At 44.2% G+C, this 14,655-nt stretch overlaps 1 protein-coding gene across 1 annotated transcript in view; it reads left to right on the top strand.

The window, feature by feature from the left end:
* The window catches only part of mbd2 (methyl-CpG binding domain protein 2), a 74,903-nt gene that overhangs the window by 14,669 nt on the left and 45,579 nt on the right, over positions 1-14,655 (top strand). Inside the window, exon 2 of the mRNA XM_072692750.1 lies at positions 8,545-8,704. Coding sequence (XP_072548851.1) covers positions 8,545-8,704 — 160 coding nt within the window. The remainder of the gene's footprint in view (positions 1-8,544; positions 8,705-14,655) is intronic.

Consider the following 14,655-nt stretch of genomic DNA (forward strand, 5'->3'; position numbering starts at 1 on the left):
GGAAAGGCCATCTCACTCGATTTGACCTTAGTTTCAGGCTCACATGGTGGAACTGAAAAGTGTGGGCGTCTTGGATGTCCACTCGTTTGACCAGGTATAAACAAAGTTCTCATTATAGAGAGCGGTACCGGACCTCATCCAGCCTTCTGCAGTGTTATTGTGTGTGCACGTGTGTTATGTCTGTACATGTGTTGCTCCCACCTCCAGTGTGTCTTTCTTTTTCTGTGAATGTATGCATGTGAAAGTGAGTGTGTGTGTGTGTGTGTGTGTGTGTGTAGGGTGGTGCACTGCAGGGGTTAACACTATGCGGAAGGCAGCAGCACCACAAGGGCAGTCGAGAGTGAGGAGCTAGTGACACGCTTCCATGCGCTCTCGCCTCTCCCCTCCCCCACCCCCCTTCACGCAGTCGCAACCACACTGCTCTCGCGGCCAGCCTACGCCCTTTTAATGGCACTGGCGGCTCCCCCCGCGTTTTCCGTGAAGCGGCGCAATGCCGCCAGGGCTCCCAGTTCCTTCAATGAAAAATTTGATGTAGACTATTTTCTCTTTACCCCCAAAATGGAGCTGATCATCACAAAGTTTTGCACTGGAGATACAAGGCTAATGTACTATAGCTACCAGATAATGAAAGTGTATATACCAAAATTAGCATTGTGCTAAAGCGTAAATAATCACACACTCGCCTCGAACCTTGATGAGTTGATCAGTGATCTCTAATAGGCTTGTTTATGTGGTTTCTGGCACAGTATGACTCACTATAAAAAAACATACACGGGAGCTTCAAGGCTAATTGTTATAGCTAACACATAAAGGAAGGGTATACCCCACAAATTAGCCTTTAGCACATCGGCCTTGAACCTTGATGTCTAATAAGCTTGTTTATGTGCTTTCTGGCACTGTTTGACTCACTATTTTCTAGCTTTAGGAAAAACCCCATAGACTGGAGCTACAATGCTAATGTAATGTAGCTTAAAGATAATGAAAGTGTATACCCCACAAATTAGCATTTAGCACATCGGCCTCTAACCTCTAATAGACTAGCTTATGTGGTTTCTTCGACTGTACAAAGCACTGTTATGTTTACAAAGGTAGACTGAAGCTACAAGGCTAATCTATTAGCACTATAGCTAACGGATAATGGAAGCGTATATCCTACAAATTAGCATTGTGCTAAAGCCTTAATAATCACACACTCGCCTCGAACCTTCATGAGTCGATCAGTGATCTCTAATAGGCTTGTTTTTGTGGTATCTGGCACTGTTTGACTCACTGTTATCTATAATAAAAACGTAGACTGGAGCTACAATGCTAATGTAATGTAGCTTACAGATAATGAAAGTGTATACCCCACAAATGAGCATTTAGCACATCGGCCTCTAACCTCTAATAGACTAGCTTATGTGGTTTCTTCGACTGTACAAAGCACTGTTATGTTTACAAAGGTAGACTGAAGCTACAAGGCTAATCTATTAGCACTATAGCTAACGGATAATGGAAGCGTATATCCTACAAATTAGCATTGTGCTAAAGCCTTAATAATCACACACTCGCCTCGAACCTTCATGAGTCGATCAGTGATCTCTAATAGGCTTGTTTTTGTGGTATCTGGCACTGTTTGACTCACTGTTATCTATAATAAAAACGTAGACTGGAGCTACAATGCTAATGTAATGTAGCTTACAGATAATGGAAGGGTAAACCCACAAATTAGCATTTAGCACATCGGCCTCAAACCTCTAATAGACTAGCTTATGTGGTTTCTTACACTGTATGATTCACTGTTATCTACAACCATGGACAAAACTCCAGATAGGATTCAGCCTGGTTTAGCTGTTTAGCACTCCTTCATCCATATTTGTAGATAACATGGTGTCCTACAGTGTCAGAAACCACATACGCAAGGCTGTTAGAAAGAAGTGGAGGAGAACTAAGCACCTCCACTTGGTTTTAGGCGAGTGTGTGGTGATTTAGGCACGCCATCTGTAAACGTCCATTACTAGTTAGCTAGCTACGTCAGTCTTGTAGCTCCAGTGGAAAACTGAAGACCAAACATGACTTGGCTAGTTGACTAAGTGTGGGGTATGAAGGGAATTCGTTTGATAAAATGTATTTACGGAATATTTAGATTGTTATTTGATGTATTAATAGCAAGTGTGTGGTTTTCGTTGGGGTGAAAAATGCTCAGATGTGATTTTACAGTGCTATTTACCACCCTGTTATTTTAGCTCAGACTGAAACGCACTCTTCAGTGTTTCCTCTAGGGTTTTATTCAGCGGCGACAGCAGACCCAAGCAAACACCGCCACTGCAAAAAGGTTGCGTGACGCGTTGTGGCGTGCCGAGGAATTGAAAAGTGGTCTGAGCCTTCGTTATAAATAATGGTTTCAAATTTTTTAACACCCTGTGGCTCGTCTGGCTAACGATTATTTCCTCTCCCTGTCTTTATTTCACTTCTTGAATTTGTCATTTTAAAAATAAAAGATTTCATGATTTCATGACATTTGATAAACTTCCGAAGCAGCGAGGGTGGAAACACTGCTGTTTTTCTTTTATGGTGGGCTATGGTGGGGGAAAATTCTATGCTCTTTATTTATTGTGTTGACTCACAGCTATATAACATAGCCTAGCCAAGCTAAGCATAGCATAGTCCTCTCAAGCATAAGGGATCAGTAGGGTCTGGTAGAGTTAGGTTTTAGATTAGCCTCCATTGTAGTCTTCATTTTAGATAGAAATTGGCCTGTTTTACAACCCTTTTGTCTTTATATGGGTTTTGATTTTGAAAGAGGAGCCATCAGTGTTTTAAGTTCACGGTTTTTCACTTCCCTGTCCCGAACTCTCAGTAGTCAACTATGCCAAGGTAAATACAGTTTTCCGTTCTTGGGAACCTATAAGCTGGAGTCCATGCCGGCACCGTAAAATTGCAGGCCTGTATCTGCCTTGAGCCAAGGTAACCAACAACATTCTCAGGAAAACTGCTTCCCAACCATTGCTTTAACTGGAGTTTGGGTTTGAGCCAGAGTTAGTTAGAGGGTTTGTGAGTCGGCTTCCAGGTTTCACACAGCGCCCATATGGTCACGCATTGCTGGTAGAGGAACTGCGCCCTGTGCTCCTGCTTACATCAGTGCTTTCCCACACTGAGGGGGGGCCACACAATGCACTTGAAAACGAAACACGAAATTGTGCCCAGGCTACATAGGTAAGCCTGAAAAAGCACTTCATTTACATTTACATTTACATTTACGGCATTTAGCTGACGCTCTTATCCAGAGCGACTTACAAGGTTACTCGTATTACAGAGGTGGGTCAGTGTAGTATTAGGAGTCTTGCCCAAGGACTCTTATTGGTGTAGCGCAGTATAGTCAGCCTGGGAATCGAACCCCAGTCTCTCACATGGTGTGGTAGCTCAGTGGCAGGTAGTGGTGTTATCTGTTGCGCCACACCAACCACTTCACAGAAACTCTTTTTATTTCTAAGGAACCATGTCTTATTTTGGCTACTTGCCTGAGGTTAAAAGCTTGGTCAGACTTGGCAAGTTTGACTGGATTAAAAGGAACCCTGATATGAACGCTTGTGTTTGTGTGACAATGCTGCTGGGTAATTTGCTGTCAAACATGGTGGAGGTGGTGTCTGTTAAAAAAAATAAAAAATAATAATACATATATATTATGGCACAACTTCTCTGCACCACCAGCCAGCCTTTCTGTCCATGTTTCGGTTAGAAGAGCTAGATAATGAAGTTCTGGCTATATGCTAACTGCTTGAGTGTTTGATACTTGAGGCAGTTAAGGCGACTCCTGCTAACCATGTCGCTACAGCCAAGACGACCTATTGCATATCGGTCAATACCCGATACCGTTGTTGAATTAATAAATATATACCTCACCATGTGGGAGAGACTTAAGGCGTCAGGATTGACTTACACATTACTAACTTTATACAACAAAATAATATATACCACATAGATAGATGGGTTATAATAACATAATAATACATGTTCTGTTTTTGTCCGTGTTAAATTCGCCAGATAAATACAAGGCTAGCGTGAACATCCCACAAGACCTGCCTGATGTTCAGAGACGCTCTGGCCCTCAATAAAGTGTCTCAGATTCTTACGCTTGCCCATATTTCCTGCTTCCAACACATGACCTTCAAGAGCTGGCAGTTCCCTTGCTGCCTAATATGTACATCTCGCCCCTTGACAGATGTCGCTGTAAATGAAGATAATCAGTATTTTTCACTTCTCCTGTCAGTGGTGACAATCTTATAGCTGACCTGTGTGTGTGTGTGTGTGTGTGTGTGTGTGTGTGTATGACCCCATGTCCTCACACTGTAGAAAAACAAATCTGTGTGTGTATGTAATGCATGCATGTGCGCACACGGGTGTGTGTGTGTGTGTGTGTGGTTTTCTCTCTCTTTTTGTGTTTTGACTCATCTCTGACTCATGCAGTGTGCAGGCTAACCTTAAGCCCGTTGGTTTGACTGTTGCTTAGTCATTTCTGGCAGTAATCCAGCCGCACCGAGGGTATGCTTGTCTTGTTGCCTTTTTTTTTTTTTTTTTTTTGTTTTGTCAGCACAAAAAGCCTGTCTGGTAACGCTGATGCACTGACACACATGGCTTTTCTGTAGCGGCCGTCGTACCGTGGTATGTTTCCTAGCCCTAGTTCAAATATAAGCGTTAGCTACATTAAGCTGCACCCACTGCTGACACAGATGCGCACACAGACAGCTTGTCTAGTCCCTGTAGAGAAGTATTGGCAATAGAATAGGACTCTCTGGAGCAGATGAACATGAACCTACTGGCACCATGCCTAATGCTAGGTGTGGGCTAGGGGCCCACAGGTATAAAGGCCCACAGCTTTGAGCTGTGAAGCAGTGGAACTGTGTTCTTTGGCTAGCAACACCACAGAAACCACCTGGAATACCATAGCCACCATAACCACTAAAGCTGCGCAACTATACTGCATGTCCTTCAGGATATGCACTTAATAATAATAAACAAAGTAGCAGTGTGCTCTATCTAGTACGTCGGCACCGAGCTCCACTTCGGGCAGCACTGTCGCCAGCTTGTGTACCTTATAAAGTGCATCCCCTACTGGCTTTGTTATCAATAGGGCTATATGGTGTCTGCTGAGCTTTAGTAGCAACAACTCCGTTTCAGTGCCGGGTAAATAAAGCCGTACCAGCCTGAAGCATGCTTAGCCAGCATCTGGAGAGCATTAGACTGTCGTGTAAGTGCTCGCACACACACACACACACACACACACACACAGCCGTGCTGCCTGATAGGCATCTATCCGCTGTGTTAACTGCTATTTCTGCACTGTTTGACTGTGGCTGCTGTTCTGTACGTGCTTATCTGAACTGAAACTGACAGACGGTTCGCTCTCCGCCGCTGCTCCGGATGAAGCTTCTTCAGTGTGCTTTTTCGAGAAGAGCTCGGGGTTCACACAGCACTACCAGTCCGTACGGTATGCCTTCCTGCAAGGTCAGGGCCTGTTTTTTTTTTTTTTTTTGTCATGCTGTAGGGCTTGACTGTGAATTGCAGTGAACATTTGCATTCAGTCTTGGAACATAAATGCAAATTTTTAGGTGTAGTTTTTATGTTTGGATCCAAAAAAAATGATTACAGATCGTATTTGGATCTTAGCTGATTCTGATTCTGGCAAAATTGGGTCTGTCTGTGTGATTCGGGCTTGTATGCAGCACCATGTATAACAGCGATATATAACACTGTCTGAGATACCATATCAACCTCCATAAAGCAGGCAAATGAAGCTGTCTGAAGCTTTGTGTGGTAGCCCGGATAAGGCCGGGTGAAGAGGCGGTCAGAGAGTACTGTAGATTAAGGCCAGGCTGCAGCTTTCTGAACACTACAGTCAGTAGATGTGCATGGGCTGGTGGTCAGCGCCAATGAAAATATCTATCTATACATGTTCCACTAAAAGCTCTAGATTAGTAGCTGGCCCTGTGAGGAACAGCAGACGTTCCCTAACTGGCTTCACTGAAAACAAACAGAGTCCCATCCCTCTCTCTCTTGTGCGGCGCAGAAGCACAACTGCACTGCCTTTGAGTCCTTTCAGTTTCTGAAGAGCAGTGCTTCCCGCCATACTTGCACAGTGGGCACAACCACAAACCTTTCCTCATCTTTAAGGGAAAGACCTTTTTAAAGGGAAATTCCACCAGACGCTTAAAGTGTTTAATGCCACTAAAAGCTACGGTGCTGTGAAAAAGTGTTTGCCCCCTGTTTTCAAATTTGTCACATTTAAATATTCCGGATTATACAACTAATTTTATGAGTAAACACACAACATAACCTTAAGTCATCATTGCATTTATTGAAGACCTACTTCTTCAAGATTAATCAAAACTTTTTTGACCCATGTGAAAAAGTAATCGCCCCCTAAACCTAATAACTGGTTGTGCCACCTTTGACAGTAACAACTATCATAAAACTCAAAGGTTTACGGTAACTTGTGATGATTCACTGTGGACAAATTTTGGCTCACTCTTCTTTGCAGAATTGCCACATCATCTTAGGCAGTCAGGACTTTGCCACTCTAAATCCTTCATTTTGTTTCTTTTGAGCCGTTCAGAACTGCAGTTGCTCGTGTGCTTCGGATCATTGTCCTGCTGCGTAACCCAACTACGCTTGAGCCTTAGGTCACACCATGTTTGACCGTTGGTTTGATGTTCTGATCGTGGAATGTGGTGTTGGCTGTACACCAAATGTAACAGGACCTACGCCTTCCAAATGGTCCATCTTTGACTCATCAAACCAGCGGACTAAGGCGCGGTCACGATCATAGGATCGCGGGTTCGAATCCCGGTCATGCTTCTAGTCATCGGCAGAGGTTCTGAGAGAGCACAATTGGCCTTGTTCTCTCCTTGCCATCACTGGCGTCTGCAGGCTGGTGTGTCGGAGCCGGGTATGCAGCGCTTTGCTCCAGGCATGTTGGTTGTCCGGCGATGTTGCTCTTTGAAAAATTAGCAGCTTTACTGTGCACACGTCAGAGGGGGCGTGTGCTAATCCGCCCTCACTGGTGTTGGGGGCATTGTGTGCAGGTTGGGTAATTGGGAGAAAATGGGTGAAAATCTGATGAAATGTTAGATGATATTAAAATTTTAGTCTTGTGGAGAATGTGAGATGAGCTTACCTTTTTGGTGAACAGTGGTTTGTGCCATGCACTCTACCATTGATGCCATGTTTGCCCAGTGTTTGCCTTATTGTGAACACATGTACACTGACCCTAACTGAGGCACGTGAGACCTGAAGTTCTTTAGATGTTCGTCTGGGTTGTTTTGTGACTTCCTGAATGAGTCGCTGATGCACTCTTGGTGAAACTTTGGGTAGGCTGGCCACTCCTGGGAAGCTTTCTCCATTTGTGGATAACGACTCTCACTGTGCTTCACTGCAGGCCCAGAGCCACATTGCCAGACAAGCTCTATTTAATGATGTTTAGATTCAACAGGTCTGGCAAGGATCATGTATGGATTGTGGCAAATAATATTTGGCCTAAATGTATTTCCTTGAATCCATACCCAGCACTGTATCTGTATCTCCCTGCTGAGCACTGGTTGCATAGAAACAGTGGTTGCTTTACCCAAACCTCCTGGGACTGCTTGTTTTGGTGGCGGAAACTGGCAGTATAGGTTTCTACACTATATGTCCACATGTTTGTAGACACCCCTTCTAATGAATGCCTTTAGCTTTAAACCGATGTGCAAATGCTCACCACAGCGTGTAATACCTCTAGCCTGGGCTAGAGGGGTATAAAGCCCCCCAGCATTAAAAGTGAGGATTCTTTGGGCAATCATTCAACATCCTGACCTCACTAACACTCTTGTCGCTGGATGCAGTGACAGTCCTTACAGCAGTGCTTCTCAGAATCTAGTAGAAAGCTTTCTACCCTGGACAGTGGAGACAGTTAGTCCAACAAATGTAGAATAAACTCTAATTAATATGCTTCATTTGGGAAGAAACGATGAATGAGCAGGTGTCCTAATACTTTTGTCCATATAGTATATCTTAAACCTGAGGCTGCGATGGCCTCATGGGAAGTTACTCACCTTTAAAACACTCCCTTTTGTGCCCTGTTGCTTAATGTTGCTTTCGGGTGTCAGCTTTTCACTTTGATTTGAGGAAGAAGGCCTGCGCTGAATCATTGGCTTGCATCATCCCTACAGTGTTGCCAGTCTCAAAGCACTATGCCAAGGCTCGTCAGCAGTCTGTGTAAGCTTTCTCAAGGGCATGCTTGACCTATGAGTTTAACTTTACATAGAACTTCATTATTAAAAATCCATTAGCCATACAGAGAGAACCCGGAAGTCTGGAGGACATTAGCTGTGCACGCCTGCCTGTTCTAAATGAGGCCATGACCTGACTGGCTGTTTAGTGAAGGATTAAATTAGTGCTATTTTAGTGGCGCTACAGTGTATATCTGCTCCCCTACCACAAGACCACATGGAACATTGGTTTGCCTTTGTTGGCTAACTCTCATGCTGTTGTTGTTTTTGTTTTTCTTTGTGTTTATTTGGTTTCCTCCAGCCCCACGGGGAAGAAGTTCAGAAGCAAACCCCAGCTGTCTCGTTACCTTGGCAACACGGTCGACCTAGGATGCTTCGACTTCCGCACGGGGAAGATGATGCCCAGCAAACTGCAAAAAAACAAACAGAGACTTCGCAGCGAGAACCTCAGCCTGTCCAAGGTATTACAAGTCCAGCAGTCCTACATGAGTTACAGGAATAGTTCGGTCGAAATTCAAATGATTCAACATGATTGATCACTGACTCCAGATGCTGTCAGTTAACCTAGACATGTTTGAAATCTGATTTGTGCTTCTGTAGTTTAGTATGGGAGATGCTAAGCTAACTTTGCTAACAAACCCTGCATTTAGACTGTCACCAATCTGCCCAAATCTGTCGAAAAGCTATGGAAGCAAGTAAAAAAAAACAAAAAGAGACCTTTCATTTATACATTTTAACTTTTAATATAAGTACTAAGTAAGAGACATTGATTAGGGAGGAAAAAGGCCATTACAGGCTTTGTTTTAAGCACCTAATGGATAGTGTTGCTGTCGTCTTGGTGTCCTAGAACTAGCTGAAGACATTAGCACAGCACTGTACCTGCTCCTAGTTTTGGCTTCCTTGCTAGGTGCAGCAACATGGAATATGGAGTTCCCCATATGATTTGTGGTTAGCTCTGGTCTAAGGTAGCCCAGTTTGTTTTCAAGGGAGTGAACATTGGAGAGAAGAGCTGGTAAATGCCCTTCTAGCCCGGCACAAATGCTCCTGCACCTGCTCACTTCCCTGACTTTGGCTTTGACTTGGTTTTGGCAGTTTTTCAAGAAAAGCTACGGTCTCCAGAATTGGTTTGCATAACAACCTGTATTCCCGTAGCTAACGGGAATACGAGTCTGGAGGTGATGAGCTACTCTCCTGTGTCAACACTATACTCTACTAAAGTGCTCATTGACCACTTTGACCAGATGTTATAAATGATGTACCAGTGAGATAAACTTGTCAGTTTTCAGTATTTTGGTCTCTCCTGGTATTTTGGTCTCTTGGTCAACCTCCCGGTGGTGTTGCAAAGATGGCCGCCATATGAACAGCCTAGCCAAAAAGACTTTAGTTTGACCGTAACGCAGCTGTGGATGTCGAGGCTTTCGTTATAACCAGGGAAAACCAGGCTGTTTAAGAACAAGGAAAACCAGGCAAGCCCAGTTTTGCCGGATTGCCACTGGCTGCATATAATCGTCAACAGTGGTCGAAGCCGGTGGCTGGAGCGGTAGCAATGCTGGACTATGCCAGTGGCAGTCCTTGGCTAAGTCACTTAGTCACTTAGCAAGTGAATTAATTTACTGGACCTGTTTTTTTCATTTAACTGCAACATTTAGTTGTTTTTGTGGAACTGAAGAATTAATATTAGCAGTTACACGTTCTTAATTGTGGTCACAGGATGCACTGGTTTAGAGGCCTGAGTCGCTGGTGTGAAATTTTATATCCGTCTGTCCTATGTAACCAAGATGGATGCAATAAACGCCAGATATTAAATCTGCCCACCTTACCCATATTGTTGCATTTTTTCATTTTTTGACTTAATAAGAATCTGACAGTTGTTCTTTACATCACGTCACAGTTTCATGATAATTCGACCAATAGAAAGTTGCCATTTCTGAGATACGACAGCAATGATAGGTGCTTTTCCATCCTCTCATGGTTTATTGTGGACAAGCCTCCAGAGTGAGACTATAAAACTGTTAACTGTAGCAACCAGACTGTCTTGTTTTTATTCCAGTTAGTTCAGGTGAAGGTTAAGCAGTTCACCTTCCCAACCCATTTTCTGATGAGCTGTTTGGTGTCTAAGAGCTTTCTGGGTGTCTAATGTCTGGGTGTCTGAACTTCTTCCAAAGTGATGATAGCCACTTGACCCTGCCCCCCCCCCCCAGTTAAGGGAGGGGGAGTCAACAATGACTTCCAGGGTCATTAGTTTACCACTTTGTGATGATCTGCTGCAGCTAAGAGCTTTTTGGGTGTCTGCTGAATGGGACAGTTCCTTGAACGTCTTCCAGAGGTGATGGATGCCACTTGACCCCCCTGGTTAAGAGCTTTGTAGAGAGTGAGGTGGGAGTCAACAATGACTGCACCAGGCTTATTAGAACAGCACAGGGGGTAAGCGATGTTTGTGGAGACAGGTTTAGGGGGAAAAAGTGCCACTAAAACAACACTTGAGGATTGTGTTGAGTTCAGTTTTACCCATTAGTAGTTAGGACCTTACGACGTGGACCAGAGGTTCCCAGTTGTTTGTAAATAGCAGCCCACACAAGCAAGCTGGTAAGGCTTTGACACCCCACAGACGAGTTAACCACAGAGGAGCTTATGTCTGCTGATTGTTGTGAGAAGGTTTGAGGAGTTTTAGAAAAAAACAAGCCTTATCTTCATTTCAGGCCTCTTTCTTAATCAGTACTGAGAACAAAACCCGTACAACTGAAGAAATGTCTTTAATAATCATATATAAAATGTAATAAATAGAAATGTGATTTTATTGTGAGGATGAAGAAAGGAAAAAGGCATTTGACTACTTCAGATATCTGAAATTACCATCAGGAGCAGCACGTCAGCTGCAGAAGATTAGAACATGGTTAGAGAGGATTCTGGAGGAACCTGGAGACCTATTTTAAACAGGCCTGACCTGGCCATGTTGGTCAGTTGTAATGATTTAGCGGACAGTGGAACGACTGATTTCTAAATGTTCTGAGATCTTTTTAAACCCCTTCCCAGACTCGTCCCTCTTTATTTAGGCCTCCGAGAGTTCTCTGGATCTGTCCATGGTGATCTTCTTCACCTCACACTTCAACAATCAAGAGCAAACCAGGCGTAAAGTCTGAGGTTTAAAAAAGACCTCCAGAATCCTCTCGAACCATTGCGGGTTCGACAATTCAGGTGTTTTCCTCAAAAGAAAACAGTATTTTTATTAATTACATTTTATAAATGATGTTTAAAGAGGTTTATTCAACCATGTGTGTTTAGCTATGTTATCTGCATCTCTCAGTTGTGTTCAAACTAAGATTACATGTCCAAATATTTAAATATAATCAAAAAGACACAGGTTTTCACAGGGTGTCCTCATTTTTTCAATGTGAATCTGTATGTTCTGACACATGCTTTGCAGTTTACCCTGTATACTCTACTCTACCTTGTGTTTCCCATTACAGTTAATTTGTGCGAGTAGACCCTAAGTATGTGTGTGTTTGTTTACATGTCAGAGTCCACCCTAATCGTCGTCACCCTGACTGAGCAGATAACAGCAGAATTCCTTTGTGCCATGCAGGACCAGGCACACCAACCAACAGCCAGAACAAAAATAAGGGAAACAGCATGCGGAAGTGTCTAGAAACCTGTGGACGAATACTACTAGTCTTAGTTGCAGGGGGGGTTTTACCGTGAGGAGGGCCTTTTTATTTTCTAACCCACACACTTCACGGCCTCATGCTTGGCTGATCAGTTTCTAATCTTGTTCCTGTAAGGTTCTCAATAGCTGCTGTAGAGGTTATGTAACACTTGTTGGTAATGTGGCTTCCCAGTAAGTCAGTAGTTATTGATAAGCTGAGCCACTGTTCTGCGGAAGCCTTTTGGCCATTGTGATTGGATATGAGGCTATTGTGTGTGTGTGTGTGTGTGTGTTTTATTGCAGTACAATGGAATTTAGCGGTGAACACAAACACACACTAGTGAATAGGGGCAGTGAAACATACCCAGCATTTAGGAAGCCACCTCAATGCTCAGGCAGCAGTTGGGGCTTTGTTGCCTTTCTCAAGGGAACCTCAGCCTTAAATGTTGAGGAAGGAGAAATCCAGGGGATTAAACTGGCGACCTTCTGGTGTCAAGACTGCTTCTCTGTACTTCAGGCCACAGCTGACCCTTTTTAATATATTTTCAGGACAGAAATGTCCTGATATTGTTCAAAAGCAACCAGCACTCTCAGAGGAAAGCGCCAGGTACCCAGCTCTGATGCATCGTCTAGCAGACTGAAGTGATGTGGGGGGAGAGAGAGAGAGAGAGAGAGAGAGAGACGTCTACCCACTCTGAGAGAGCAAGGCCATCTGTGCTCTTTTGGGCTCGGGTTGCTGATTGCAGACAGCATGACTTGGGATTGGAACCAGCGATTCTCTGGTCATAGTGACCATTCGGAGCCCCAGGACATGTTATTACTACTACATATATGCACAGATGAGCCAATGCCTAATTTGGCATTGATCCTTTGTGCGCCATCAAACGGCTCTGGCTTGACAAGACATGGATGATACGCTCTAAACCATATGAGTCCTTTGACTGGTAAGTGCTCTATATTGGTGCTATATAGAGCCCTTTTAAAAGGAGCTGTTAGGAACTTCCTACAAGAGGTTTTCCTTGTCTGTGACAAACCATTTTACCAGGCAAAGAACCATTGCAATGTCTTTATGGAACTCTAGAAGGAGGTAATCCCCCCTTTTTGGGGGATAAAATGTCTCTAAAGGTATCTTGTGGCATCCAGCACTATGACATTGGCAGCAGATCCTTAAAGTCCTGTAGGTTGTGGGTGTGAAGCCATAGCTGATTGGACTTCGAATTGAAATCTGGGGAAAATTGGAGGTCATGGCAGCTCTTCACCATGTTCTTCTTCTTGCTGAGAGTTTTCCAGCAGATCATTGTCCAGAGCATCACACTCCCTCCTCCAGCCTGTCATCCTCCCACAGTACATCCAGGTGCCATCACATCCCCTGGTAAACAGTGCAGACATATCCAGATCTACGCTGGACACTCACATGTCTGTTGCAGGCGCTTTCGATGGTAGACAGGGGTTTTCATGGGTACTCCAAGTGTTCTGCACGTTACCATTACCATAATTAAACATTTTTGAGACCAAAGAAGTTGTGTCGGCCCAGGCTGGATAACCTCATACATCAGTGAGCATTGGGTGCCCAACATCCTGTCTCCCTTTAGTGGGTTGTCCGTCCTCAGAACAGTGTTACCCAGGGTCACCCCGCAAGCCTTGCTGTTTCAGAGATTCTCTGACCCAGTAGTCTTGCTGTAAGAATTTGGCTCATTCCAACCAACTCGTGAGTACTCTCCCACTATCACATGTAACGCTCCCGACACTGGGAAGCTGAAGACTGATGCATGCCTCCTCCGGCACGTGCCTGAGGACACCCAGTCACCGCCTTTTTTCAAACTGCTGCAGAGATTGAATATGCAAAATAGAGCAGAGTGCAGGGTACCCAGCTCTGACGAATCAGCTAGCAGGCAGCCCGGGATTCAAAGCAGCGATCCTTGGGTGGCGGCGTCTTAGTCTGCTGGACCACTCTGAGCCACCAGTTGTTCTTTTTATATTGTGTCTTTCCTCCGTTACTGGATTTTAAACACTGTGTCCACTCACTGTGCATCCTTTTAGACATGCCTACCTAGTTCTTCCGCCTTATCGATGTAAAATCAGAAGCTCATCTATTGCTGCACAGTATGTGTTGGTCATCCTCTAGTCCTTCATCAGTGCCCACAGGACGCTGCCCACAGGACGCTGCCCACAGGACGCTGCCCACAGGACGCTGTTGGCTGGATATTTCTGGTTGGTGGACTGTTCTCAGTCCTGCAGTGAGGGTGAAGTGTTCTAACAGTCCAGCAGCAGAGCTGTGTCTGATCCACTCGGACCAGCGATCGTCCACCCAATTACTACCTGCTCTGACTGGTCCTGTGGGGCCCTGACCATTGAAGAACAGTCTGTAATTATAGAACCACTAAGCTTGTATTTGGAAAGTGGAGCGGATATAATGGACATTGAGTGTAGATACAAGGAAATGGTATTAATGTTATGGCTGATCTGTGTATATAAGACATATAAAACATTATATAATCTATATTGGGCAAATTATTAATAATAAATAATTGTGGGCACATAAATAATACAGATGGCGCATATTCATAGCATGACCACCAGTATTGTATAAAACCAGATCTGTGTGTGTGTGTGTGTGTGTGTGTCTGTGTAGCATGAGGGTCATAGAGAGCTAACTCGTGCTCAGATTGTATCTTAAGAATGTGTAACATTACACATGACCACACCTCAACAGGCTAGCATGCTGTCACACAAACACACACACACACAGTCACACATGCATCGCCACAC

Source organism: Salminus brasiliensis, chromosome 1 (genome assembly GCF_030463535.1).
Source record: "Salminus brasiliensis chromosome 1, fSalBra1.hap2, whole genome shotgun sequence".
Taxonomy (NCBI): Eukaryota; Metazoa; Chordata; class Actinopteri; order Characiformes; family Bryconidae; genus Salminus; species Salminus brasiliensis.